The sequence below is a fragment of the Fistularia commersonii genome, chromosome 3, assembly GCF_037954325.1.
Source record: "Fistularia commersonii isolate RoL2024-O1a breed Wild chromosome 3, RoL_Fcom_v1.0, whole genome shotgun sequence".
In the NCBI taxonomy this organism is placed as follows: Eukaryota; Metazoa; Chordata; class Actinopteri; order Syngnathiformes; family Fistulariidae; genus Fistularia; species Fistularia commersonii.
In genome coordinates this window covers 23,905,829-23,933,537 of record NC_141286.1, presented here as the reverse complement: position 1 = coordinate 23,933,537, position 27,709 = coordinate 23,905,829, and the positions used below count along the sequence as shown (strand labels likewise).

The window sequence follows — 27,709 nt, the reverse complement described above, 5'->3', positions numbered from 1 at the left end:
CTGCAGAGACAGAAAACCAAAGGGGGAGATGTTCTCCATCCAAACAGAAACTATTAACTCTGCCTTTTTTTTTTTTTTCATTTTTGTAAAGAGTCTGAAGACGCCATTGTTTTGAGTTTTAAAACAACGTGACGTCACTTCCGACCTTCGCACCCGGTCGATATTTATCGATTTGCCGTGAGAGGATATTGCGCAGGGGGGGGAGGAGGGGGCTCCAAAAAACCCTCCAACTCTTAGTTTCTATCGGACTTTTTATACTTTTTTTTAAGTTGTCTCTCTTTTTCCCTTCATTTCTTGATATCGAGCCGTCTGTCTGCGCATGACTCACCCTCTGGGCGGTCCATCCCGGCGGTCGTCCAAGCGCCTCCGCCCCCCCCGGGACCCCCACCTCCTCCGCCCTCCTCCACCCACCGCGCACAGCGGCGTGCCAGGCTATAAAAGCCGTGCGCCGTGCGCTCTGCAGCCTGGCGAGGCGGCGCGCAGGGAGGAAGGCAGCCGAAGTAACCCGGGGGCTTTAAAAACAAAAACAGCAAAAAAAAAAGAAAAAAAGAAGAAAACACGCACAAAAGAAAGGAAAGAAAAACTTTATTTTCCTCTCGGATCCCGGTTCGGTTGCAGGATCCTGCAGGATGCGCGGCGGCGGTGCGCTCACCGGCCTCCTGGTCGTGCTGTGCGTCGGCGGCTCGGTGCACGGCGTGGCCAAGAGCAAGCGCCAGAGCGGACAGCAGCACAGGCTTTACCCGGTGCTCCACGACACCGACCCGGCCACAGCAGGTCCGTACCCTCCACACACACACACACACACACACACACACCTCCACCCATCTGACATCTCCATCTGCAGCGGGCTGCGAGGAGAACGGCCGCTCCTACCGGGTGAACGAGCAGTGGGAGAAGCCTTACCGCGGCAGCACGCTGGTCTGCACCTGCCAGGGGGCCGCGGGCATCAAATGCCAATCCAAGCCTGAAGGTCAGTGTGTGCGTGTGTGCGTGTGAGCGTGCGTTGAGATGAACCCCCCCCAAAAATAAATAAATTCATCTTTCGCCTTCCAGATGTTTTATGTGACACAAAAAAAGTCATGGTGACCCTAACAAAGCCCTGGTACTCTCTTCCTCCTCCTCCTCCTTCTCCTCAACCTTCTCCTCCTCTTTCTTCTTCTTCTTCTTCTTCTTCTTCTTCTTCTTCTTCTTCTTCTTCTCCTCAGTTGAGGAATCCTGCTACGACAAGTACAACCAGCAGCAGTACCGGGTTGGTGAGACCTACGAGCGTCCCAAGGATGGGATGGTGTGGGACTGCACCTGCATCGGGTCGGGTCGGGGGAAGATCAGCTGCACCATCGCAAGTCGGTCCACACACACACACACACACACACACACACACACACTCAGGGATGCACACACAGAGTGTGTTAACGATTGACGGTTTGCGTCCGGTCGCCTGCAGATCGCTGCCACGAGGGCGGGAGGTCTTACAAAATCGGGGACACCTGGCAGAGGCCTCATGAAAGCGCCGACTACTTGCTGGAGTGTGTGTGCCTCGGGAACGGCAAAGGGGAGTGGACCTGCAAGCCCGTGGGTGAGTGGGGCACTATCCGGGAAAACACACACACTCGCACACACACACACATAGTCACTCATTTCCCAGAAGCATGGCTGTGTCATTGTAAATATTTGAGGACTGTCCAGTCAAACAAGGTGAGTGTACGGGAGGGCGCGCTGCTCTTCCTCCTCCTCTTCCTCGCCCGAAATCGATAATTTAAAGACGCAGATGTTTAGAAAACTCTGTTGTTTTTTTTTTGTAGCCGAGCGTTGCTACGACAACAATGCCGCATCCTCATACACGGTGGGCGAGACCTGGGAGAAGGCCTACTTGGGCTGGATGAAGCTGGACTGCACCTGCATGGGAGAAGGAAACGGACGCATCACGTGCACGTCCAGGAGTAAGCATACCGGCGTACATCCCGAGCGTTTGCGTCCGACGTACTTGACGTTCTCGCCCGCCCAAACCAGACCGCTGTAATGACAAGGAGGTGCAGAGGTCGTACCGCATCGGCGAGAGCTGGACAAAGACGGACCAGACCGGCAACGTGCTGCAGTGCCTGTGCTTGGGGAACGGCCGCAGCGAGTGGAAGTGCGAGCGGCACAACGTGGGCCGAGGTGAGACCCCCTCCGCCGCGACCCCTCGGTCCGGGTTTCGAGAAGCCGAGCTCCTGACTTCCGTTGCGCTCGCAGTCAGCGGCCCGCTGGTGATGAAGCTCCAGCCGCAGCCCGAGGTCCCCGTCGAGGGAACCTGCCGCACCGAGTCCGGAGCCATCTACCACGAGGGCCAGCGCTGGTTCAGGAACCAGGGCAGCACCCAGATGCTGTGCACGTGCCTGGGCAACGGGGTCAGCTGTCAGGAGTGGGGTGAGTGCGGGGCGAAGGCAGAGGCCCGACCAGTTGGACTCCTACAGGACTGTAGCTCACGCGCCACCCCATCAAACTACACTAGTGTAGTAACCCTAGCAACCATCCACATTTACTTATGTACTAGTTAGCATCTACACTCTTTCAGTCCAACTTATCACTTGTACGTTTCTACTCTGTCCATAGTGGACTACATGTAATGCACATACCCTCTGGTAAAGATGCTAAGCCGCATTGCTTTGCCATGTACTTGTACATGTGCGGTGACAATAAAGTTGAATGCGGCGTAACGGGAACCGATTGCGACCGATCGGCATCGAGCGTGGTGTGCGTGTCGTCCCCGCAGAGGCCAAGAACCTGGTGTACGGCGGGAACTCGAACGGCCAGCCGTGCTCCTTCCCCTTCGTCTTCAACGGGAACACTTACTACACCTGCACCTCGGACGGGCGCACCGACGGGCAGCTCTGGTGCTCCACCACCCCCGACTACGAGAGGCACCAGCAGTACTCCTTCTGCACCGAGAAGTACGGTAAGACCTCCGCCGCGCCATAAATTGGTTACCGCCGTATTCTCCATCCTTTGCACTACGAGTTCTGCGCCGGATTGAAAACCGTGTCCCGTTTGCCCCCGGTCCACTCCAGCCCTGGTCTCAACGCGAGGGGGCAACTCCAACGGCGCCCTGTGCCACTTCCCCTTCCTCTTCGGCGACCGCAACTACACCGACTGCACCTCCGACGGGCGACGGGACAACATGAGGTGGTGCAGCACCACCTACGACTATGACTCCGACCAGCGCTTCGGTTTCTGCCCCATGGCATGTGAGTCAGTGTGTGTGTGGAGTGTGTACGCGTGTGTGTGTGTGTGGAGTGTGTGAACGCTGTCGTCCTCCTGCTCAGCCCACGAGGAGGTGTGCACCACCAACGACGGAGTCATGCATCGCGTCGGGGACAAGTGGGACAAACGCCACGAAGTCCTGGGTCACATGATGGAGTGCACGTGCCAAGGGAACGGCCGCGGCGAGTGGAGCTGCATCGCCTACTCGCGGCTACGAGGTGGGAAACCCGACTGCGACCGCCGCCGGAGCGGGATCGGAACCCGACGACCGCGGTTAAACCGTTCTCGCCTTGTATTTCCCTCCCAGACCAGTGCATCGTGGACGGCCTGACGTACGAGGTCAACCAGGAGTTCTCCAAGCGCCACGACGAGGGTCACATGATGAACTGCACCTGCTTCGGACAGGGCCGCGGCCGCTGGAAGTGCGACGCCATCGGTACGTCGGCGGGTCCGTGTCCGGGTCTTCCCGGCCGCACCGGGACCTCATCCACCCTCTTCTCCGTTTCCCCCCGACAGACCAGTGCCAGGAGCCCCAGACCAGGACCTTCTACCAGATCGGCGAGAGCTGGGACAAAGCAATCCACGGCATCCAGTACCGTTGCTATTGCTACGGTAACGGGATCGGAGAGATGAGATGTGAACCCCAGCAGAACTTCATAGGTAGGAAGACCCGCCGCCGTCTCTCGCTCCTCCACCTGCATTCCCAGAACAGGAAGAGATAATCACAGTCTCCACATCAGGGGTGTCAAACTCATTTTCACCGAGGGCCACATGTAACGGCAACGGTAGAAATGTAGCGTAAAATAAATGTAACTACTCCTTAATGTTAACAACTCCTAATTTATCACTTATTCAAATCCAAATCCAAAATGTTACATATGTACTCCCATCTCTCTTGAAACAACCTTGCATCGGACAATCGGACCTTTTAAGACGTGCTCGCCGGCCACATAAAACAACGTGGCGGGCCACTTTTGGCCCGCGGGCCTTGAGTTTGTCACATGTGCTCCATGTCCTCCCCGTGTCTGCCTGGGGTTCCTCAGGGTTCTCCAGGGTCGTCCCACAGGCAAAAACCATGCAGGAGATTCACTGCAGACCCTTCAAGTCTCTATGATATAGATTATATTTTATGATTTAGGCAAAAGTAGAACTCTCACCCAGGGGTTCCTAATGAACTGACACCGCAAATGGGAGTTTCCTGCTCCGCCGCCCCTCGTCCTCCGTGTTCCTTATCTCCTTCCTCCCCCGACCGTGTCCCCCTCCCCCCGGCCTCCCATTGGCTGATTAAAACCCGCTCGATATGATACTTTGGACCTCAGTGACCCCCGCAAAAAAAACAAAAAAAGTAGCGGTTGCGACACTGGGCCGTTATTTACCGAGGCCGATGGCGTGTGAATGTCCTGGAGGATGAAGGTGGGCGAATTTAGTGCCCCGGTGTTACACACACCGATGTGTGTGTGTGTGTGTGTGTGTGTGTGTGTGTGTGTGTGTGTGTGTGTAGCTGGTTTCGCACCGTCTGAGGGCTAGACGAGCCCAGCCGTTTTTTGAAGAAACCCAGCTCCCCCCTCGGTAACGCCACAGCGCTGATACTGTGTGATTTGGCACACCAGGCAATACCATCACACACACAAACACACACACACACACACCTCACACACACATCTGTGTCTGCCCCCCCCCCCCCCCCCCCCCCACCCAGGAGGCAACAGGCCGGTCCAGGTGATCATCACCGAGGCAGGGAAGCAACCAGATTCCCACCCCATCCAGTGGAACCCGCCGTCCTCCGTCAACATCGTCCAGTACATCCTCAAGTGGAAGATCGTGAGTACCTGCTACACACACACACACACACACACACACACACACACACACAGATACAGTGAACGTGACTCTGCCCCGCTCTCCTTTTGCAGAAAAACAGCCGATCTGGGTGGAGGGAGGTGACCATCCCGGCTCGTCTCAACTCCTACACCATCACGGGTCTGCGCCCGGGCGTGACCTACGAGGGCCAGCTGATTAGCGTGCTACGCTACGGACAGCGCGAGGTGACGCGCTTCGATTTCACCACCACGCACGGCTCACGTGAGTAAAACCCCATTTGCGCCAGGTTTTTCACTTCGACGCCCCGGGTGACGTCCTGCTTCTCTCCCCGCTCCCCGCAGTGGAGAGATCGGAGGGGGAGACGACGCAGCTCCCGCCGCTGGTGGACACCTCCGAGTCGGTGACGGAGATCACCTCCAACAGCTTCGTGGTGTCCTGGACGTCGGCCTCCGCCACCGTCTCGGGCTTCAGGGTGCAGTACGAGCTGAGCGAAGACGGCGCCAAGCGTGAAATCCTGGGTGAGCGTGGGTGAAGACGCCGCTCTGCCGGGTCTACCGAGTAGGATTGGCTAATACTGTCACGTTTTAGTCAGGGGAAACACCAGGGGGACGGTAAAACAGCCACGCCACACAAACCTGCAATACAACTAACTGTTCCCGCTCAATTCCGGGTAAAAAAAAAAAAACAGAATTCTTTGCACCTCAAACGATACCCGCAAAATTCCCAGCAACCCCAAAATCACACAGAAAACAAGCATCAACATAAACCCCAACATTCTTGACTTGCTACAATACTTAATCCCCATAGGGGACAGCAGCACAACAATGCACAACAATGACAATATCAATAAATCAGAATTAGAAAAACTTTGAATTCAAATAAATATAAATAAAAGAGACAATCAAAAGATAGCAAAAGACATCCGCAAAAAATAGATTGCAAAATGAACAACAAGGATAAAAATAGACAACCTAAGTAAAAAAATATCAACCGCAAGAATAGAATAGACAACCAAAACGACAACAACAAGGATAATGATAGAAACACAGTGACAATGACAATGACAAAAATAAGCAGGAAGTGAATGAAGTGACAGCAAGACAGTTAAAAAAAAAAGTTATGGCGTGGGCGAGTTAGGTCGTCAGGTCGTGGTTGCATAGATGCACCTCCGGACGACGGCCGTGGGCGCAAAGAGGCGTCCAGCTAGGGATGGGATGGGGTTAGGAATGGGTGCTGCACCAAAAACGTCGTCTGAGCAGAGAGAAAATATTGGTGCGGAAAATATCCGCACACCAAAAGTGCGGATGGTTAACCCACATCTCCGGTAAGCATCTGGAGAAGAGCCTATGTTTGCTTCAAATGTCATGTGAGATTAAGTTTTTGGAGCACTTTTGGTGTGCAGATTTTTTCAAACTCTAGCAAAGACGAGCATGCTGGCTTCTGTAGACCGGTAGAAGGTTTTGAGGAGCCCGCTGGAGATACCAAACAACCTCAGTCTCCTCAGGAAGAACATCCTGCTCTGACCCTTCCTGTGGAGGGCATACATGTTGTGCCCGTCGGATAGTGGACTTCTGCAAGTACCTTGCGGTCCATGTAGGAGTCCACTATCTATCTCCTCACCCTGGATGGTGATTGGTACATGTAAATTCCTCCTTGCGCCGCAGATGTTCCCAGCACCGCCACCTCCGTCACCATCAGTGACCTCCTGCCGGGACGCAGGTACAACGTCAACGTCTACGAGCTCCCGGACCAGGGGGAGCCCAACCTCATCCTGTCCACCTCCCAGACGACAGGTAGGGAAAACTTCCCAGGCTCAAAAGATTAGCCCCCCAAAAAAAACCCCTCCAATGATCTCCGCCTGCTTTCTCCCCCCAGCTCCCGACACCCCGGCTCAACACTCGGTGGACAACGTCGGCGAGACGTCCATCCGGATCAGCTGGTCCAAACCGCAGGCTCCCATCACCGGTGTGTGGTCGTTCTCCGCCTGAGCGCGTGTGGAGCTCCCATCCGGACGTGCCTTCACGTCGCGTTTTCCTTCTCCAACCAGGTTACCGCGTGCTCTACACGCCCTCGCTGGAAGGCCAAAGCACCGAGCTGAACCTGCCCGACACGGAGACCTCGCTGACCCTGGTGGACCTCCTGCCCGGCCTCCTGTACAACATCAGCATCTACGCCGTGGAGGACAACCAGGAGAGCGAGCCCATCTTCGTCCAGGTCCACACCGCGGGATCCCCGCTCCCCGGTACGAACTCTCGTGACGGCGCCAGTCGTTCCGAGCAGGTCGAGCTACGTGTGAGGAAACCGCCTGGTGAATTCCCCCAAAATGTGTTTTTTTTTAATATCGAACTCCAGATGCCGTCTCTGCTCCATCTGGGCCGTTAAAGTCGCACGTTTTTATAACGCCGCAGTAAAAACAAAAAGCCCTCGCGGTCGATCGTGTGAGCCCGGCTACACGTGGAGAGGAAATAGTTCCTCCTGAAACCGCGTTTAGCCCCACAAAAATAAAACAAAACACCATCTCTCATGTGTTTTAACCAAATAAGGCAAACTGTTTGAATGCCTTTCCCTCGCCAAGGCAGGTCCGATGTTTATTCTACCGTGCCGGATCCCAACGCGGTCATCTGAAAACACTTTCCATCGAGATCCCAGCTCGTTGTGTGCGGCCTTCTGCCTCGACTGGTTGGGATGGCTACAGTGTTGGGAGTACGATGAGGGTTGTGGGGGGAGCGGCACAAAACATGTATTGCAACTAATATTGGGCGTGCTAACGCTACAGTCTAATAGCGGAGATACAATATTAGCTTTGATAATCAAAAAGGAATGGTGGACACCTGCAGTAGATCAAGCCACACACCTTGGGAACCAGCAAGATGAGAGTTGCTGACTTTGGTGAGAGAGGTAGAGCAAGCCTTTGGTGACCTAACTAAGAGGTAGCCTAGCACGAACCGAAGTGGTTCCTCAGAAGAGGAGCTCGGTAACTCAACGTATCCCCCGCAATCCGCAGAGGAGGTCCCTCCCCCCACCGACCTGCAGTTCTACGAGGTCTCCGACATGAAGATCAGCCTCACCTGGAAGGGCCCGCCCAGCGATCTGTCCGGCTACCGAGTGACCTTCACCCCGCTGACCCCCGACGGCCGGGAGCTGAGGCCCATCCAGACGCCCCTCTCGCCCAACGCCTACCTGGAGGTCACCCACCTGCAGCCCGGCACGCTCTACCGCTTTTACGTCTATGCCGTCAACGGCGGCGTGGAGAGCAAGCCGCTGGTCGGAGAGAAGCATACAAGTAAGACCCATTTGGTAGAAACGTAGATGTTCTCAGATGTGGGTTACAATACTTCCCCTGACCTTTCAGAGCCCGACGCCCCTGGTAAAATCCAATTCTCCGAGATCGGGCCGACCAGCACCGTGGTCAGCTGGGAGCCCCCCCACGCCGTGGTGTCGGGCTACCGGCTCTACCTGAGCGTCAACGGCGCAAGACCCATCGAGAAGAGGATTCCTGGCAGGGTCACCCAGTACCCGCTCAGGAATCTGCTCCCGGACACCCAGTACACGGCGGTGCTGCACTCCGAGCTGGACGGCGTGCTCAGCGAGGGAACCACGGCCTACGTGACCACAGGTCGGCCTCCCGAGGATCCCGAGGAACCCGGAAGAACCCGGAAGAACCTTCTTGCCCGATTTTAACCCTCTGATCCCGTCCTGCTTTCAGCGCCCCAGATGGGGAGCAACCCCGTTTACGACACCGAGGTCACCGACACGTCCATCATCATCACCTGGCTTCCCGTTCGCGGGTTCAGCTACAAGGTAGAACCCTGACCCGTGCTCCATGTTCTCGACCTGGGTTCTCTTCATGTCTTCTGCCAGGGTTCTCCCTGGGTACTTCTGCATGTTCTCTGTCAGCTGGGGTTCTACCCTTGTTCTACTGCCTGGTTCTGCTTTATGTTCTCCTGCTTGGGTTCCATTCAGGTTCTCCTGCTTCCTTGAGTTCTCTCCATGTTCTCCTGCCTGGGTTGACTCCTGGGTCTCCTGCCTGGGTTATCTCCATGTTCATCTTCCTTGTGTTCTCTCCACGTTCTCCCGCCTGGGTCTCCCCATGGTCTCTTGCTTGGATTCTATCCAGGTTCTCCTGCATGGGTTCCATCCATGTTCTCCTATCTGCATGGTATCTCTCCTGGGTTTCTCCACAGTCTCCCATTTGCTTGAGTTCTCCCCATATTCTTCCTCTTGGGTTGTCCTCAGGTTCTTCTGCCTGGGTCTCTTCACGTTCTCTTGCTTGGATTCTATCCATGTTCTTCCTCCTGGGTTCTCTACAGGTCCTCCATCTTTGTACCGTTGTCCAGATACAGGTTAACTGAAGACTAAATTGTGATTGGGTGCTGTGATTGGTCGCTGTGATTGACAGCTGATGGTCGCAGGTTAAGCCCCGCCCCCAGCTCTAACCCCCCCACCCCCCCCCTCTCGACAGCTCTCCGTGCTGCCCAGCCAGCAAGGCGAGTCTCCCAGAGACGACACCTCCGACTCGGGTCGCGTCTACGTCAGCGGCCTGATACCCGGGACCCAGTACACCTACAGCGTCCAGCCCATCTTCAACGGCCGCAACCGCGGCAACCCTATCACCCGTAACGTGGTCACACGTGAGTATCTGAGCGATGAGAAGAGCTCCGTGCCAGGAGTCGGTCACGCCCGGTCCACCTCCTAACCCCGGTGTCCTCCTCCGGCCTTGCAGCTCTGCTCCCCCCCAGCGACGTGAGGGTGCAGTCCAACCCCGACACGGGAGATCTCACCGTCTACTGGGTGGCCTCCACCACGCCGGGTAAAGATCGACTCCGCTGGATCTTCTCGTCTCCAGAATAAACGTCTCCGGAATCACCCGAACCTCCTTTACCCCCCGCAGGCATTACGGGCTACAGAGTGACCAGCACGCCGACCAGCGGCCAGCGTGGGAACACCCTGGAGGAGTCCACCAGGGCCGACCAGACCTCCGTGATCCTGGAGAACCTCAGCCTCGGCGAAGAGTACAACGTCAGCGTGTTCGCCGCCAAGGGACCCCTGGAGAGCCCGCCCATCTCCACGCTGGTCACACCAGGTGGGGAAGGGAGAGATAGTGAAGGAGAGATGGAAGGAGAGAAGACAGAAATGACTGTTTGTCTTCATAAAGAAAATAAATTGAATATCCCTGCGGCTGCAGTAACCACATCTGACCACTAGGGGGCAGGAAAGCAGACCCTCATGGGTGAAAGTCAGCGAATGTCATTTTATTCAAATTAACGTTGAGAGACTTCTCAGCAAGGCTAATTTGGAACACTGTTATATTTTTATAAAATATCTTATTTTCATATATTATTATATGACATGTCATGTCATAAATGTCACCCATCCATATCCTTGGTTATCTTGTATTGACACCCCTCTGAATCTGCCAGTGATCCCCGCACCCACCAACCTGCAGTTCGGCGGCGTCGGCCCCGACTACATCCGGGTCACGTGGACGGTCCCCCACGTGGCCACGCCCAGCGACATCTCCCGCTTCGTCATCCGCTACCACCCGGTGGCCACCGACGACGACGTCAAGGAGGTCAACGTAGGCGGAGCCACCAACACCTTCCTGCTTCAGAGTAAGAACGCAGCTCGCCACCGTGGAAACAAGCGTTGTTTCCGGCCCTCACTGACTCCCTGTTTCTTGCGCACAGACCTGCTTCCTGACACCGAGTACCACGTCAGCATTGTGTGCATGTACGGCGAGCGTGAGAGCAAACCCGCATCGGGGATTCAGAGGACGAGTGAGTCGGACGGCGGTTTTCTGTCCCAAAACACTTGGGAAATCTAAGAGTCGGCGCCGGAGCACCGACGTTCTAAACCTTCTCAATCCCCTCCAGCTCTGGACGCCCCGACCGGCCTGGACTTTGCCGACATCCAAACAAACTCCTTCACGGTTCACTGGGTGGCCCCCACTGCCGTCATCACCGGCTACCGGATCCGCCATCAGAAGACGAGCGGCGGGCGCGGCAAAGACGAGAAGCTGCCGCCCAGCAGGACCTACTACACCCTGACTGGCCTGATGCCGGAGACGGAGTACCTGGTGTCGGTGTTCGCCATCAAGGGCGACCAGGAGAGCCAGCCTCTCACCGGCACACAGGCTACCGGTGAGTTCCCCAGTAGGTTTTTGCAGCTTCCATCTCCTCGCTCCGGGGTTTCATGACTTATTTCTCCTCCCTGCCCAGTCTCTGACGCTCCCACGGACCTGGAGGTGACCTCGTCCAGCCCCACCAGCATCACTATTCGCTGGGATGCTCCGTCCATCGCTGTGAGGCACTACAGGATCACCTACGGAGAAACAGGTTCGCTGCGCTTCCAATCGTCCTCCCGAAGACGATCGAGTAAACGTCGGAGAAACTCAGAACCTCTCTCTTTTTTTTTTTCAGGCGGGGGCACACCTCAGGAGACCACCGTCCCGGGCACTCAGACCACCGCCACCATCACCGGCCTGAACCCCAGCACCGAATACACCATCACCGTCATGGCCGTCACCGGAAGAGGAGATAGCCCCGCCTCCAACACGCCCGTCTACATCACGCACAGGACTGGTATGGCCGCCGGTTCCCCGAGATAAAATCTCGACTGACGTTTTAAGGCGAAGCTGACCGAGTGTGTCCGTCAGATACGGAGCCGCCCACGGACATGCAGGTGACGGACGTGAGTGACAACTCCTTGACGGTGCGCTGGTCCCCCGCCAAGGGACCCATCACGGGATACAGAGTCTCCGCCATCCCCAAGAACGGCCTGGGACCGTCCTATTCCAAAGACGTGGGCTCCGGTGAGAACCTTGAGAACTTTCCCGATCCAGCTCTCATCTCTGCCCCTTGTCGTCTTGCAAACCTCTGATTCTTCCCCTCCAGACCAAACGGAGCTGATATTCACAGGCCTGATGCCGACCATTGAGTACGTGGTCAGCGTCTCCGCCCTGGGCACCGAGGGACAGGCGTCCTCCACGCTGACGGAGAACACTCTCACCGGTATGTCGATGCCCCTCCGTAAACATCTAAGGTAGAACATCTAAAGGTAGAAGGTAGACTTAAGTCACCTTTAGTCTACCTTCTTTTTCGGAGTGGTGATGGGCAGGTTGACAGATGAGATCAGACAGTCTGGATTTGGACCGTGCTTCTTGAAGGGGAAGATGACATGTCTAGATGTTCGCAGATGACATTGTGATGTGTAGTGTCAGCACGGAGCAGTTGGAGGACAATCCAGAGAGGTGGAGGTATGTTCCTGGAAAGGAGAGGGATGAAGGTTAGCTACAGCAAGATAGACCACATGTGTGGGAATGAGAGGAATCCAAAAGGACCGATGAGGCTACTGGAGGTGGAGATAAAGAAAGGTCAACAGTCCAGAGGAGCAGGCGGGGTGGCTTGAGGTAGAGCGATGTAGAAGAAACTGAACCCCCAACTGCTCCCCTGGCACTGGTGGACGGCAGCCTACTGCTCATGGTTCATCCATGATGGGTTCATTGCAGAGAACAAATTTCCCCATGAGGGATTAATGAAGGACAAGTTGTTGTTATTAAAAAGTGGTGAAGAAACAAGCAGTTTGGAACAGGTGTAGGTGTGATAGAAGAGTATGAAAGGGAAGGCTTAGAAGCAACAGAGATTGTGTGGAGATTCTCTCTTGAGTGAGGAGGATGGACAGGATCAGGATGGAGTCCATTAGAGGGACAACATGTTTTATGTTCTGGAGATAAAAGTCAGAAGAAGATGGTTTGGACATGGGCAGAGGAGGGAGAAGCATACTGAGGTTGGAACTCAACCTGCCAGGCAGCAGGACTAGAGGAAGGTGAAGAGGAGATGTATGGATGGGGGGGGGAGAGGAGAGGGCTACATGGAGGCAGATGAGCGACCCCCGAAGGGAAGAGATTTAAAGTCATGTCAACAGATCGATACAATCTTCGACTCCTCTTCCTGCAGCTATGGACCACCCCAAGGACCTGTCCTTCTCCAACATTGACTCCACCTCCATGCGCATCACCTGGGACAGCCCAGAGGGCAGCGTGACGTCATACCGCATCCTCTACTCCAGCCAGGAGGAGGGCGAGCGTGAGCTGCGCCCGGCACCCAGGGGCGACCAGGACAGCGTGGTACTGAAGGGTCTTCGCCCGGGGACGGAGTACACCATCAAGGTCATCGCCCTCCATGGCCGCACGCCCAGCAAGCCGCTGGTGGGAACTCAGGCTACAGGTAGGATTGCAGTTCCAGGAAACGGTCGGGGTAATGACCTTGCGTTCTCACTTTACCCTGCCGTCCCTCCGCCGCAGTCATCCCCGCTCCCACCGACCTGGATATCACCAACATCAGCCCCTCGTCCTTCGTGGTGTCATGGCGGGCTCCCACCGCGCGCCTGACAGGATACCGCGTGGTCGTCAACCCCAAGAACATCAACGGCCCCAACAAAGAGATGAACGTTGCCCCAGACACCACGCAAGTGGTGGTGCCGGGGCTGATGGTAAACACAGTCTGAACCCTCCAGCGTTTGAACTTGTCGTTCGAGTCTGTGTTGACTTTCCGTCTGCCTCCTCCCAGGTTGCAACCACATACCAGGTGCACGTCTATGCCCTGAAGAGCTCTGTCACTAGCAGACCGCTGGTCGGCGAGGCGACCACTCTGGAAGGTATGCGTCTTTCCGTCCGCGCTCGATCATGACGCAGAGCTCAGTCTAAACGGTTCGCCCCCCGTCCCCTTCGCAGATGTGAGTCCTCCAAGACGTGTGCGTATCTTAGACGTGACGGAAAACTCTTTCACGCTCAACTGGCGCACCAAGATGGAAACCATCACCGGCTTCCTGATCGAAGCCGTAGCCCAGGGAGGCTCGCAGCCCACCATTCACAAGATCATTCCCAGCGAAGAACGCACCTACACCTTAACAGGTAGGTGCCAGGACGCTGTCAGAAGGACAGGACACAAAGGACGTCTATTGGTCTCCGTCTTTCCGGATCTGACCTCACTTTGTGCTTTTATAAGGTCTCCAACCCGGCACCACTTACTCCGTCACCATGTACACGCTAAACGGCAACACCCGCAGCGCCCCGTTTGTTCTCATCATCCAAACAGGTGAGACACGTCGTCTTCTCAATCACCATTTGTTGGTTTGTGTCGTAAAACTTTGTCCTCTTATGACTTGCATTGTTTCGCGATTCCATGTTTCTGTAGATCAACCCGTGGTCCAAGCTCCCACCAACCTCCAGGTGACATCTCTGACCCCAACCTCCATCTCCTTCACCTGGCAACCTCCCGCCACTCACATCACGGGCTACTACGTCACCTACGAGGAGACAGGACGGCTCCCGCGGGAGCTGAGCCCACGCCCCCACGCCGGCCAGAACTACGCCACCATAAACGGTTTGTCAGCCGCCACGCGCTGCTCATCAATTAATCGAGAACCTCTTGGTGACAATGCCTCCACTCCTCCATGCTTCAGGCCTGAAACCGGCCACAGAATACACCATCAAGATCATCGCCATCCAGAACACGCAGAGAAGTACCCCTCTGGTGGGCAGGATCCGGACCCGTGAGTATATCAGTCTGCTGACAGCTAGTCAGTGTTAGCTTCCTAAAGACGCCAGACTGTCGTTTTATATCCATCCGTTGTCTGGATGCCGTACATCTCTCCCCTGGATGGTTCACCGTTGGTTCAGCATTTCTTCCCATCTCCCCAACCCAGAACCGGACTCCCTTCTCCCGCTGCCGTCGCGCCCCGGAACCACGGACAGGCTGGATGTGCCCGAAACTGATTTCGACAACACCGTTCACGTGGTGGGCAACAACGGGCAGGATCGGCTCGGGGGTCACGGCCAGAACGTGGAGTACACGGAGTACAACAACAACAACAACGGGGACAACATTTACAGCGGGAGCAGGGGAACCCAGACTTACGACCAGGTCCGGGAGCCGCTGGTCTTCGTGCCGCTCCCTGACGCCGAAGGCCGCCGAAAGCCGGTGCTCAAGCTAAACGTGCCAGTTGGCGCCACCTTGTATAATTACACAGGAGTGCCACAGGAGGTCCAAACTCAGACCACCATCGCCTGGAAGCCCACCACCCAGAACAGCGCCTACTTGGTCTCCTGCAATCCCGTCACCGACATGAACGAGAAGATGTTCCAGGTTAGAGGAAGCCCGTTGTGAAGTCGGCCTGTCGCAAGACCGGATGTCTAACCCCTCTGTTCGTCTGCCTCGGCCCAGGTCCGCCTGCCGGGCAGCGCCAACAGCGCCACCCTGGTAGGACTGACGCCCGGAGCCAGTTACAATGTGATCGTGGAGGCCCTGAAGGGGGCACTCAAACACAAGATCCTGGAGGAGTTGATCACCACCGGAAACTCAAGTGAGCATCTGAAATCGCATGTCAATCAAGCTCAGAAGCCATTTGCAATTCGTGGGGGTGAAAACCCAGAGTTTGATCGCCGACCTCCCCTCTCTTCCAGTCACCGAGGGGCTCTCGTCCACGGGGGATAAGTGCTACGACGCTTTCACCGCCACCTACCACGACGTCGGCGCCGAGTGGGAGCGCATGTCCGAGACGGGCTTCAAGCTGTGGTGCCGTTGCCTGGGGATGGGCAGCGGCCACTTCCGATGCGATTCCTCCAGTAGGGACTCCCCGACGGGCTTGTGTTTGAAAATGAAAACTGGGATGGCCGTCCGATCATTTCTCCTCGCCTTGCAGAGTGGTGCCACGACAACGGCGTCAACTACCGTGTCGGCGAGAGGTGGGACCGCCAGGCGGAGAACGGGCACCTGATGAGCTGCACTTGCTTGGGAAATGGCAAGGGCGAGTTCAAGTGTGAACCACGTAAGGACGCCTTCACACACACACACACACACACACACAGTTTAATAATTTCTTTGACCGAGTGTGTTTGTTTGCAGATGAGTCCGTGTGCTATGATGAAGGGAAAGCCTACCATGTGGGCGACCAGTGGCAGAAGGAGTACCTGGGCGCTATTTGCAAGTGTACCTGCTTCGGCGGTCAACAGGTAAGCGATGCCTCAGCCTCGGATCGGTCAAATGTTCTCAGCGAGTCGAGGGAAATCCTAAAACCCCCCGGTATTGTGCGGTCCCGTTAGGGTTGGCGATGTGATAACTGCCGCAGACCGACGTCGGATGCGGACGCCGGCCTGGTGCAGCCCGTGCGGTATGGAGACACCAAACTACACAAACTGGTGAGTTCACGACAGTCCTTCTCCGATACAAAAGTTACGGTGTAATAGACCGGCGATTAGCTTTATCACTTTTCTGCGCCGTTTATGTTCCAGAACATTCACTGCCCCATCGAGTGTCTGCGCCCCGACCTGCTGGCAGACACACTCACTTCCCAGAACCCCCAGGTTTAACGGCTCAGCCCCTTTCGCCGCCGCTGTCCGAACTCTGCACTGTCCAACCGGGTCCGCGATGGAACCCGAACGCCTTATCACTTTCCGACGCGCGTCCGGCTAAAGATGTCAAACCTGCCCGATCAGGACCGCGTCTCTCTGCCCCTCGTCCCTTTTCTTCACGTGCGTTGGACGTACTCATCCAGACCCCCTTCCCACCGTAACCCAGATCCCCCAGAACGGTTTTCGTCCCGAGCAGAAACTCAGTAAGCACTGCAATAAAGAAAATGTCAATGTACTTTTAACCTGCCGTTTAAACTGTGCTTCTTCTTCTGCTGCCGAGGGGCCGGGCGTGTGTGTGTGCGTGTACGTGATGAGACGCCACGTCTGCTAAGTTATCCCTGTAATCTCTGTGCACGTGAGTGTGTGTATGTGTGTGCGTGCGGAGATTGCGTGAGTTTGAACCGTTCTATTTTTGTACATGCCAGTTTTTGTTTCTACCTTTTTTTCTTGGGTGGGCGGGAAACAAAAACAAAACAAAAATCCAATATTTGAATAAAGCTGGGGAGATCCTGAAGCCGCACTGTCAAGTTTATTTCTCTTTTCTGTTGGGCAGGGGTGGGCAAATGTTTTGGCTCAGGGGCCGCAAAAAAAAAAAACGCATTCGTACACATCAGACTCGTCCGACATTTGTTTTTAACATACAACTAGCTTGGTTTTGAAGTCTCTGACGTTTGCTTGCATTTCATGCGCAAACCAGTTTTTCCGTTGTAGCTTCATGTCCAGCTCATTCATGTGTGTCAGTATGTCCACAGTAAAGGCTAAATCCCAAAGCCAATCTGTGTCTTTCAGCTCTGGAAAATTCTAAAGTAGCTCCCAAAATGAAATAATCTCCCATTTGAGCGCCCACATTCATCGATCCAATCATTCACGTCAAATATGAATTCTGTACCAACCTTTGGCGGGCCGGATTAAAAGGACCAACGGGCCGGATGCGGCCCGCGGGCCGTAGTTTGCCCGCCCCTGCTGTAGGGGGTCCAAAGTTTTTCTCTACAATTACAACCAAAAAAAGTCAAAAATGATCGGGAAAGAAAACAAATGCACCCTCAGGAACTGTTTGACAGCTTTATTTCATTCTGCGATGGAACTAATCCACAACGGAGAGCGCAGTTTGTTTCACAAGCTGGGAGGAGTGTTGGCGTTTGGGCCGGCGGCGGGAGGCTCAGTGATGGAAGAGGCGGGTGTTGGTGTGCACCAGCGCGATGCCCTGCTCGTTGCAGGCGTTGATGACCACCTGGTCTGCGGCCGAGCCGGACGGAGCCGCGATGTACTCGACGCCGCTCTGCGGGGGGAGGAGGGAGATGGTTGCAGGGGCGAGCGGGGCGGAGATTCGGCGCCATGTCGGTGTGATATTTACCCGCTTGGCTCGATCGATGTTGTCCCTGAAGGGGAAGAAGGCGTCGGAGCTGACGGCCACCGCCTTCAGGGCGCCGATCCACTTCTTCTTCTCGGCCTCCGTCAGAGGCTCAGGAACCTCCTCGTACATGGACTTCCAGACGGCCAGGTCCGGGCCCTGGCGGAGGAAAACACACATTTTGGAGGGCCGCCGTCTCCCGGGGGTTAGCCGACGTCTGAGGCGCGAGTCTCGTTACCTCTCCGACGGTGTCGCTCACGTACTGGTCGATGGCGTTCGCCATCTCGGCTCGCTTCACGCCGCTGCGGAACTTCATGTCCAGGACGCGGGGGTGGTGCCTCAGCCACCAGTTGTCGGCTTTGTCGCCGGCCAGGCGGGTGCAGTGAATGCGGGACTGCTGCCCGGCGCCGATCCCAACGACCTGTCAGGCACACGCGGCAACCGTGAACACCTGGATGCCTCCTGACGCCGCCGCTCCGACCGCCGACGGGGTCTCACCTGCCCGTCTTTGGCGTAGCAGACGGAGTTAGACTGAGTGTACTTGACGGCGATGGTGGCCACAGTGAGGTCGCGCACCGCCTCGTCCGACAGCTGGAGAGACAAAGTCGTTTAGAACAGCTCGAGACCGACAAGAGTGGCGAATCACCGCGACAACGGCGAGCCTCACCGAGCCGTCGGAGACGACGTTGCTGAAGAACTCCTTGCTGATGAGCGCGGAATTCCTCTTCTGTTTGAGGTGGAGGCCGAACAGCACCCTGACCTCCGTGTCGTCAGGCTCGTAGTCCGGATCCATCTGGGCCGGGGAACATCGACCGGGTCAAAATATGAACTTTCAACCAAATCGTGTGAGGGTGCGTGTGTGTGTCTCACCCGGAGAACGCAGTAGTTGCCGTTTTTCTTCTTGGAGAGAATCTTGAGCGCCTCCTCGTCATAGCCGGGAGCGATGATGCCATCGGACACCTGAGGACCAACGCAAACCCGATTAGGCTCGACACGCCTTACAGGAAAGAAACGGCCGCGGGCGCGAGCGCTGATCTCGCCTCTCTGGAGATGATCTTAGCCGTGGGGACGTCACACATGTCGGACAGGGCGATGAAGTCTCCAAAAGAAGACATTCTGTCGGAGCCTGGAAGCACGGAGGGGCGTCAGTGAGCAGACGGACGACACTTAAAAAAAGAAGACAACATCCGTTCACCAACCTCGGGCCCTGGCGTAGGCGGTGGCCAGCGGGGTGAGGTCCTTCATCATGTCGTGCACCATGCACACTTTGGCTTCCTCTTCCGTCAGGGGAACGCCGACCGCGGCACCTTCGGATAAAAGCGACTCGCCGGTTTAATTCCGTCTCTGGATATGCAACCAAGCGAGGAGGGGGTTTGTCTTACCGGCGGGGCTGACGTGCTTGAAGGAGGCGGCGGCAGCCATGCCCAGGGCGGCCTTCAGCTCCCTGACCAGCTGCCAGGCGTTCAGAGCGTCGCACAGGTTAATGAAGCCGGGAGAACCGTTGACAACTGGAGGGGTTACGAGGTGTAGCTTAAAGTTATGCATCCACACATGAGAGCAATACCTCGACTCCTGCCGCAGCTTAACTCGGATGATAAAGCGAATTACCGTAATTTCCAGACTACTTTTTTCCACACCCCTTGACCAACAATGCAGATAATTTATGGATTTTTCGGAGGCTAAGGAGCTTCAGGCCGCCAAAACATTTAGCCTCGTCACATCGGGCCAATGAAATGACCGTGACATTCCGACACCGAAGAAAACAACTTTAATGGTTATAGTACGCAGGAAGAAGATCAGCTGGAGTAGGAAAAAGCGGGGATCGAAAATGGATGGATGGATGGATGGACTTTTCCTTGTGTTGTTTATTACTTGTCTGTTTCATCAGCTGTGTTACAGCCACTGTTCGGAAAAAACGCATTTCCAGTACATATATGTGGATGTGACCGGTATCTTTTAATAAAAAGAAATGTTTGTGTAAATATCTCATGTTACAACAGGAACACCTGCGACTTATAAACAAGTGCGACTTATAAACAAGTGCGGCCTACATATGTACACATATATTTATTTAGATATTTTCAGCCGGCGTGGCTAATTTCAGGTGCGCTCAATAGTACGGAATTACGGTATCCATAGTCCTATCTTATCATAAATTAACAGCAGTACTGCTTTATTGCTAGGCTCGGGCCCGACTGGTAACATCTCTTCCAAATGTATGTGACCGAAGCCAAACACTCTTCTCTTCGCTGTCTGCGCAGTAAGGGAGCTAAAGACGAGCTAAAGGTCATCACATAGTCATCACAAACAACCCCTCCAACTTTTGTTGCTACCAATGTATTACTTTATGATTTGTTCCCGTCCCTTTCAACCCTCACACCCCTGTGTTGATCTTGCTCTGCTAGCTAACTGCTCGAGGCAGAAGGCCGCCAGGTTACTGCGGCGTTCTGTAGATCATCTCAAGAAGAAATGCTCCAAAACGTCTGACTCCACTTCTGTGACTCATGAGTTCACCGGGGATGTGAAATAACAAGCCTTGAATTGTGTTTCAGGTCGAACCGCCAGGAGCAATTTGGGGTAAGTTTCCCAAAGATTTGAGGTTTTTGTTGAAAGACAGATGCCTACACAAGTGTGTGTGTGTGTTCTACCTGTGAGTGGAAGCGATGGCCGCAGGGTGTAGAGTTGTGCGGGTGCTTGGTGGGGGTTCATGCCGTACCGCAGGGGCAGCTGCGACACGCCGCGGCTGTACTGACCGCGGAAGTAATCCGATATGGCCTCGTCGTACAGCGCCGTGTGTGTGAAAGCCTGTCGAGTGTGAAAGACAGACAGCAAGTCAGATGACCAAGAGCAACTGGCGAGGACCCCCGGTGCCCCCAACCCACGCCACTTATCCTAACATGTGAATCGACGGACGCGGTAAACACGGGAGAGGGTTCAGACGTTGTCACAACACTCGGACCAAACGCACACATTTCGACACTCGTCCTGCAGGACTTTGTCTTGCGTGGACCCTCGACTCTGGGCAAACAGCCGGATCTGAGCGAGGGGGTGTGGGGTCGCGGTCGCATGATTCACAGGGAGTCAGTGTCAAATTAAATCAGCGCTCAGCCGCTTCCAGTCCCCCTCCCCCACGCTAGCGTAGAGAGGCCCGCCAGCTTTTAACGCGCTCAGAATGACGAGCTACAAAAATGTATTTTACTTTGAGGGCCAACGTCCTGCGTGTTTCCAGGCTCGTGTCTTTATCCCCAGAGCTCGCCATCTCCCGAGCGACCAGCGCGTAGTCGGCGGGGTCGCACACAATGGTGACCCGGGCGTGATTCTTGGCTGCCGCCCTCAGCAGAGTCACGCCGCCTGGTGGACGGACAAAAAAGAAGTCTTAGAAAATGCGCGGTTCGACGCGTGTAAAGCCATCAGGAGGCGTTGGTGGGTGATGTTTTCAAAAAAAGGGTAGAAGGTCACCGATATCAATCTGCTCCACGGCGTCGTCTACGGTCACGTTCAGGTTGGAGATGGTTTTCACGAACGGGTACAGGTTGCACACCACCACTCTGAAAAACAGGCAGTGACATCGTTGTCCTCTAGAGAGCGACTTTTCCCAATCAAATTAGAACAGGCTATAAATACAAACAATACAAATACAAATTAATACAAACATTCAGAGAAATAAACGGATAATTTAAATGTTCATTTGAGCATATCAAGTCCACCAAGCTGCAAGTTCACCATTTTCCAGGCTATAACCTGACGTCAATCTTGATTCAATTTGATTGGTTTTCGATTATCCCAATGGATGAATGTGATTGAATCAATGACTGACAATTTAAAAATGAATAAAGAAAATTAATGGTGATTTACACAATGGGACAACATTTTCATGGAAGTTTTGTTGCCATTATACGATCTGAAAATTGAATATAAATCACGTCTCGTCGATCAATCGAGGGGATAACGAGTCCAGAAAACATCTGCTTTACTCACCAGGCGTCTTGGATTTCTCTTTTAGGATTTCTATTTAGATTTTAATGGAAGATTCTTTCATCAACTACATATCCTCATTTAGTTTCCACATGGCTGCAGGTCCACTAACACGAAGGATCCGAGCAGCAAGTCCTGTCAATTAATTCAACAGGGAGTTATTGTTTGACGCTCCCCTGAAACGTGGACCTAAATTAACCTGGATGATTTTTGGAGACTTGCGGTGAATTAACGTAAGGGAACTACGAGATCAGACATGAAACTGGTTGATGTTCCTCGGCTAAAACGCAACAGCAGATCTACACCGTTAGATGTTTGTTTTCTTTTAATAATATCACCATTTTGGCGACATTATCATGCATTTTTTTTTGCATCCGGAAGATTGTGGACGGGCTCGAGTCACATGTCGGACATAATCTGATGCCGCCAATGACACTTCCTTTGCAAACACACACACAGACTTTTCAAATTAGTTTGAACTTTGCACGCACATAGATCACATGCATTCTTAAAGATCAATATGTTAGCACGTTTTACGCCGGTCAGAGTCTATTTGGGTGAACAGACAAAGTGAGATGTGATCAAATGGACCTCCTCTGAACAAACCAGAGTCACCAGACCAGCATTTCTCCAATTAAAAGTGCTGCTAAATCAGCAGCGTGATGCTTGTGATCAGCCTGACAGCCTAGGGTCACGCAGACATCCAAAATCAATTATCTCATCGCCAATTGATCTTCTTGCACAGTCGTGCATTGTTGTTTTTGACGTGTTTAGTGCAGAGTTCTGCGCCTCACCTGACCAGGCTGTAGCCCAGCTTCTCCATGTCTGCGGCGTCACCGGCGCTCTTCCGGGCCAGGATGCCGCCGTGGACCGCGGGATGCAGGGTCTTCACCCGGCCCCCGAGCATCTCTGGATGTCCGGTCAGCTCCGACACATCCCTGCGTGGTGGGGAAGTTAGACTGGAAGCCTAAAAACAATAAAGAAATAAAGGTGTCGGTTCGAAGACCTACCTGACAGCGAGTCCCGCGTCGCGGAGGGATTTAGCCGTGCCACCGGAGGCGACAAGGGACAGACCCGCTTCCGCCAGGCTCTTAGCGAACTCCACCAGCCCGGTTTTGTCGGACACACTCAGGAGAGCTGCGGGGAGTGAAAATGGGAAAAAGTGAACAAAAACACGGGGGGTGGGAGGGGGTCTTAGAGCCACGGTTCGGCGGCAGAGACGGAGGTGACAGCCGGCCATGCTGGCTATTGCTAGCATGTTTAGCTAGCATCTAGTGGCTAACTATGGAAATAACACAAAATAAACAAACCCTTACAGTGTGTTGCATCTGGATAAACTCACCGAGGTCTGCGGAGGCCATGGCTTCGGTCTGTGACGGCTTGTCCGGCGTGCAGAAGGGCTCGTCTGGCTGTGCTGGTCGGGGTAGCAGCGGATGGCAGATGTCAGTTCACCTCGTGTGGAAAAGAGGTCCAATTGAAACCAATTGCACGTCATGTGATTCAAAAGACCCGCCCGCCGGGACGCGCACGTCGCCGGCGGGAGCGAGCACGCAGGCGGAAACAAGCAAGCGTCGCCTCAGGGAAGATAAATAGCAGATTGCCAGTGTCGTGCAGTAATGCAGCCTCAGGGCGGCTCTGGTTTGTGTCCCCCCAAGCCTGATTTGGGGGGACACGGAGCAGTGGCTCCCTGAGCCGGTCCCAAGCCCGGATAAATGCAGAGGGTTGCGTCAGGAAGGACATCCGGGGTAAAACTTTTGCCAAAACCAAACATGCGAGTCAACCGTAACCATATCATACCGGATCGGTCGAGGACCGGGTTAACAACGACCGCCATTGGTGCTGATGACCTAGAGGGTCTTCTTCTTCTTCTTTCCGCTTTTCCCTTCAGGGGTTGCAACAGCGAGTCAACTTTCTCCATCTAACCCTATTCTCCGTATCCTCCTCTCTCACACCAACTACCTTCATATCCTCCCTCACTACGTCCATAAATCTTCTCTTTGGTCTTCCTCGAGACCTCCTGCCTGGCAGCTCCAATTCCAGCATCCGTCCACCAATATATCATCTATCCCTCCTCTGTACATGACCGAACCATCTCAGTCTGGCTTCTCTGACCTTCTCTCCAAAACATCTAACATATGCTGTTCCTCTGATAGACTCATTCCTGATCCTCTCCATCCTGGTCACTCCCAAAGAGAACCTCAACATCTTCATCTCTGCAACCTCTAGTTCTGCCTGCTGTCTTTTGATGTCTGATGACCTACAGGGTACCAGTGGAAATCGGGCTACTGTGGGTCGAAGAACAAGAAGGAGAGGAGGAGTGTGTGTTCGGAAGCAGAGAGAGGAGGAAAGGAAAGATTCTGGGACTGAGAAAAGGGACTCTGAATATTGGGACTATGACAGGAAAAGTTAGAGAGTTGGTCGATATGATGCAGAGAAGGAAGGTGGTCCAGGAGACCAGGTGGAAAGGTAGTAAGGCTAGAAGCTTAGGAGCAGGCTTTAAGTTGTACTATCATGGTACTGACAAGAAGAGAAATGGAGCAGGAGTTATCTTGAAGGAGGAGTTTGTTAGGAACATTCTAGAGGTGAGAAGAATGTCAGATAGACTTATGAGTCTGAGACTGGAAGTTGAAGGTGTGATGCTCAATGTTGTTAGTGGCTATGCGGAGGTAGGAGCACGCAGGTAGACTACATCTTGTATAGACGAGGTAACCTGAAAGAGATCAGTGAAGTGTAGCCAGACAGCATAGGATGGTGGTTTGTAGGATGACTCTGGGTACATGGAAGATGAAGAGGGCGACATGGAAGATCCAGAGAATACAGTTAGATGGAGAAAGTTGATTCGCTGTGGCGACCCCTGAAGGGAAAAGCCGAAAGAAGAAGAAGACCAGTGTCGTGCAGTCTGTAGAGGCAGGGCAGGCCGGGCCTCACCTGTCATCCCGGAAAGAAAAAAAATGCAAAATGGAAAAATAAATCAAATGGTTATATTTATTCCGTAATTTGTACTTTAAAGTTATTTTCCACGTAGCTTCACCATTTCTGGTTATTTTTTTTCAAAATTGCTAAAAAAAATTCACATTTACCGTTCAAATATGAAGAAGAGACGTGCGGTGACGCGGTAACCAGCTGAGCCCATTATGGATTGCGCAGTGATTCTTCTAACTGTGCCAGCATGCTATGCACTGAGACCGTATTGCTGTCTCTGTGGATGTCACTATTAAAAAAACACTTTTAAAATATGAACTAAATTTCCATAGTTTAGCTGATCTGTCTAATGTTTTTCATCAACAACTGTAACGGGTTTCTTGTGTTTCTCGTAATCATAAAACGACTGCGAAGAGACATTAGGTGAGGCACGCAGTGACCGTGCCTCATGGTAGGGGGCACTGCTGATCGCAGGGATCCTTCTTACTGCTCGGCTACAGAATAATAGAATTAACAATAACAAGCTACAGTAAACAGTTAGCAAGTCAAGTGCAGCCATCCAGCTATTATTTTGCCGATCTCATCGGGCTGTATAGCTCACAAACGGTGAGGGATGAATGTAAATTTCCAGGGCAGCTACTACATTTTTTGGCCCCGAAGGATCTCATCCAAACTGTTCCTGAGGCGACAAAGTTGCTCCAGCTGGTGGTCACCGTTCCTGCTACGACAGCATCGGCAGAGTGGTCATTCTCAGCACCGAAAAGACACAAAACATACGGTTGGAACAGGGCCGATCAAGGACGACCGTCTTCAGAAAGATAAGGAAGACTTCTACAAACAAGTTATCAATGCTTTTCTTCAGAGAGAGCGGAGCATAGACTTCATTTATAAGTAAAGGTAAGAGATAATAACGTTTTTTTACATGTGCTTTTTTCTATGCTACAGTTTGTATATGTAAAGAATGCTGATATGATATTTTTAACAAAACACGTCAACTGCTGCCAGTAAAATGGTGAATAAGCTGCTCTGTAGGGTTCATATGTTTGTAAATCTGACTATGATGACATCAGTGCCTCACCAGCCATGAACCTCACCGCACGTCACTGCAAATTACAAAAGCAAAGAAATAAAACAAAAAAATTTGGATGACAGGCCAAGCCTGGGAACTCTTGTATGTAAACATTGCCAATTATAAGGGAGGAAGTAATGTTTATGGAGGTTTTCAGTCATCCAGTCATGGCTAATGTTAATGTAATGGTTTTGTTCGTCAAGTATTCGATGTGTCAATCCCGGATAAATAATATATTAAAAAAAAGAAATCCTCCTACGAACCACCATTCATCCTATGCCGTCTCTCAGATGACCTCGTCCATACAAGATGTAGTCGACCTGCGTGCTCCTATCGCCGCTCTTATGGATTAAACTGTGTTCCTGTCTTTTCTGGGAAAAAAAAGTATTCACCCCAGCCATTTCCATCCTTTTTGCAAAGTCTACCACAATCTGTCTCTCCGTGTTCCCATCCTGGATCCAAAACCTGCCCATTACTAATTCATCACCTCCTGCTGTCTGCACCGACATGCCTGCTGACGCCTGCACCGTCCAGGCTTGAGACCAGCTCAGGGTGTCTTCTTTTGTTTTGCCACTAGATAGCAGGCGAGCGCCTTGTCAATGCGCATTTTACTTTATTTTCCAATTGTTGTTTTATTCATCTTATTTTTTTAAGAGTGACCTGTTTCATGTTTTACTGAATTTTATTTTATTTTCTATTTTTTTTCCAATATTTTATTTCATTTTCTATTTTACATTCAAATAGTGTTTTTTTTATTCTATTATATTTTATCAAAACTAACTGCATTTCCACGTGTCCTGGTTTGAGCCCCTGACTTCCGACATGAAAATGTTGCTAGTTAAAATCTTGCCAGGTAATATGAGATATGTTTTTCCTGGAGTGAAGTTTGTACAGAAAGTCAAATTAAGATAAGATGAGATGAGATGAGATGAGATGAGATGAGATGAGATGAGATGAGATGAGATGAGATGAGATGAGATGAGATGAGATAAGCTTCTTCTCCATCTAACCCTATTCTCTGGATCCTCTCGCCAACGACCTTCATATCCTCTCTCACTACGTCCATAAATCTTCTCTTCGGCCTTCCTCGAGACCTCCTGCCTGGCAGCTCCAATTCCAGCATCCGTCCACCAATATATTCTCTATCCCTCCTCTGTACATGACCCAACCATCTCAGTCTGGCTTCTCTGACCTTCTCTCCAAAACATCTAACATGTGCTGTTCCTCTGATAGACTCATTCCTGATCCTCTCCATCCTGGTCACTCCCAAAGAGAACCTCAACATCTTCATCTCTGTGACCTCTAGTTCTGCCAGCTGTCTTTTTGTCATTGTAACAGTTTCTAGGCTGTACAGCATCGCTGGTCACACCACTGTCTTGTACACCTTTCCTTTGATTCTGGCTCATAGTCTTCTATCTCCACCCATTCCAACCTGCTTGAACCCATCTCTTCATCACTTTTCCACGCTCTCCGTTGCTCTGGACAGTTGACCCCGAGTACCTGAAATCCTCAAACGTTCAGATCTCCACTCCCTGAAGGCTCACCGTTCCACCTGAGTTCCTCACAGAAACAAACTTCACAATAGACCAACAAAGAGAGAAAAAAACAACCTAATTAGACCTTGCAAGACCACTGCAACACAGCAGTTAATTCTATTTTTTTCTATTTTTAAAATGAAAATTTAACAGAATCAAATAAAAAATAAAGGAACAAACCCTGGGGGGATTGAACCAGTAACCTTGTGACTGCCAGTCAGCATGGTACTGTGAAGTACACTTTGTTTTGATCGAAAATGAAATGTCCAGGAAATCATCAGTCTGATCTGTGTGTCCCTTTTCCAGTGAGAAGTGTGACAAGAAATCTGATTTTAAAGGATGTGTATTGTTGGATTTGAACCCTCAACTTTCTGTCTGTGACACAG

At 52.9% G+C, this 27,709-nt stretch overlaps 2 protein-coding genes across 3 annotated transcripts; one reads left to right on the top strand and one right to left on the bottom strand.

Annotated features, from left to right (window-relative positions):
* Positions 1–63: 63 nt before the first annotated feature.
* Positions 64–16,988, top strand: fn1b (fibronectin 1b). 2 transcript variants are annotated; one of them, XM_086144320.1, is made up of 45 exons: positions 64–774; positions 845–970; positions 1,206–1,343; positions 1,445–1,576; positions 1,803–1,940; positions 2,011–2,157; positions 2,233–2,406; positions 2,753–2,935; positions 3,048–3,224; positions 3,303–3,458; positions 3,548–3,676; positions 3,757–3,900; positions 4,940–5,061; positions 5,154–5,322; positions 5,403–5,579; positions 6,726–6,854; positions 6,937–7,026; positions 7,109–7,303; positions 8,066–8,344; positions 8,414–8,677; positions 8,768–8,862; positions 9,524–9,692; positions 9,785–9,871; positions 9,953–10,144; positions 10,482–10,673; positions 10,749–10,838; positions 10,935–11,201; positions 11,280–11,396; positions 11,481–11,642; positions 11,717–11,872; positions 11,955–12,071; positions 13,017–13,286; positions 13,364–13,551; positions 13,629–13,716; positions 13,793–13,972; positions 14,067–14,156; positions 14,256–14,444; positions 14,524–14,613; positions 14,767–15,206; positions 15,285–15,423; positions 15,524–15,685; positions 15,763–15,888; positions 15,966–16,072; positions 16,163–16,258; positions 16,352–16,988. In XM_086144320.1, the coding sequence occupies exons 1-45, from the start codon at positions 630–632 to the stop codon at positions 16,427–16,429; spliced, it is 7,101 nt and encodes a 2,366-aa protein (XP_086000446.1). In that variant the 5' UTR covers positions 64–629; the 3' UTR covers positions 16,430–16,988. The 2 variants fall into 2 exon arrangements, with proteins under 2 accessions (XP_086000446.1, XP_086000445.1); XM_086144319.1 differs by having other exon boundaries at positions 2,011–2,406.
* A 531-nt stretch (positions 16,989–17,519) lies between these two features.
* Positions 17,520–23,279, bottom strand: atic (5-aminoimidazole-4-carboxamide ribonucleotide formyltransferase/IMP cyclohydrolase). The gene is made up of 15 exons (XM_086144318.1): positions 23,140–23,279; positions 22,808–22,934; positions 22,592–22,735; positions 21,282–21,370; positions 21,022–21,173; positions 20,471–20,627; positions 19,205–19,330; positions 19,022–19,129; positions 18,863–18,948; positions 18,693–18,782; positions 18,490–18,615; positions 18,321–18,413; positions 18,061–18,243; positions 17,826–17,981; positions 17,520–17,750 (listed from the first exon to the last, which is right to left on the bottom strand). The coding sequence occupies exons 1-15, from the start codon at positions 23,156–23,158 to the stop codon at positions 17,631–17,633; spliced, it is 1,776 nt and encodes a 591-aa protein (XP_086000444.1). The 5' UTR covers positions 23,159–23,279; the 3' UTR covers positions 17,520–17,630.
* Positions 23,280–27,709: the final 4,430 nt, after the last annotated feature.

Bases quoted from the DNA above. Each gene is read 5' to 3' on its own strand.
- atic (XM_086144318.1), bottom strand. The intron at 18,783-18,862 runs GCGAGATCAGCG...GTTGGTCCTCAG, and splicing joins CTAAGATCATCTCCAGAGAG to GTGTCCGATGGCATCATCGC. The intron at 18,244-18,320 runs GTGAGACCCCGT...TGTGCCTGACAG, and splicing joins GCTACGCCAAAGACGGGCAG to GTCGTTGGGATCGGCGCCGG.
- fn1b (XM_086144319.1), top strand. From the start codon at position 630: ATGCGCGGCGGCGGTGCGCTCACCGGCCTCCTGGTCGTGCTGTGCGTC. The intron at 3,225-3,302 runs GTGAGTCAGTGT...CCTCCTGCTCAG, and splicing joins CGGTTTCTGCCCCATGGCAT to CCCACGAGGAGGTGTGCACC. The intron at 15,686-15,762 runs GTAGGGACTCCC...CTCGCCTTGCAG, and splicing joins CTTCCGATGCGATTCCTCCA to AGTGGTGCCACGACAACGGC.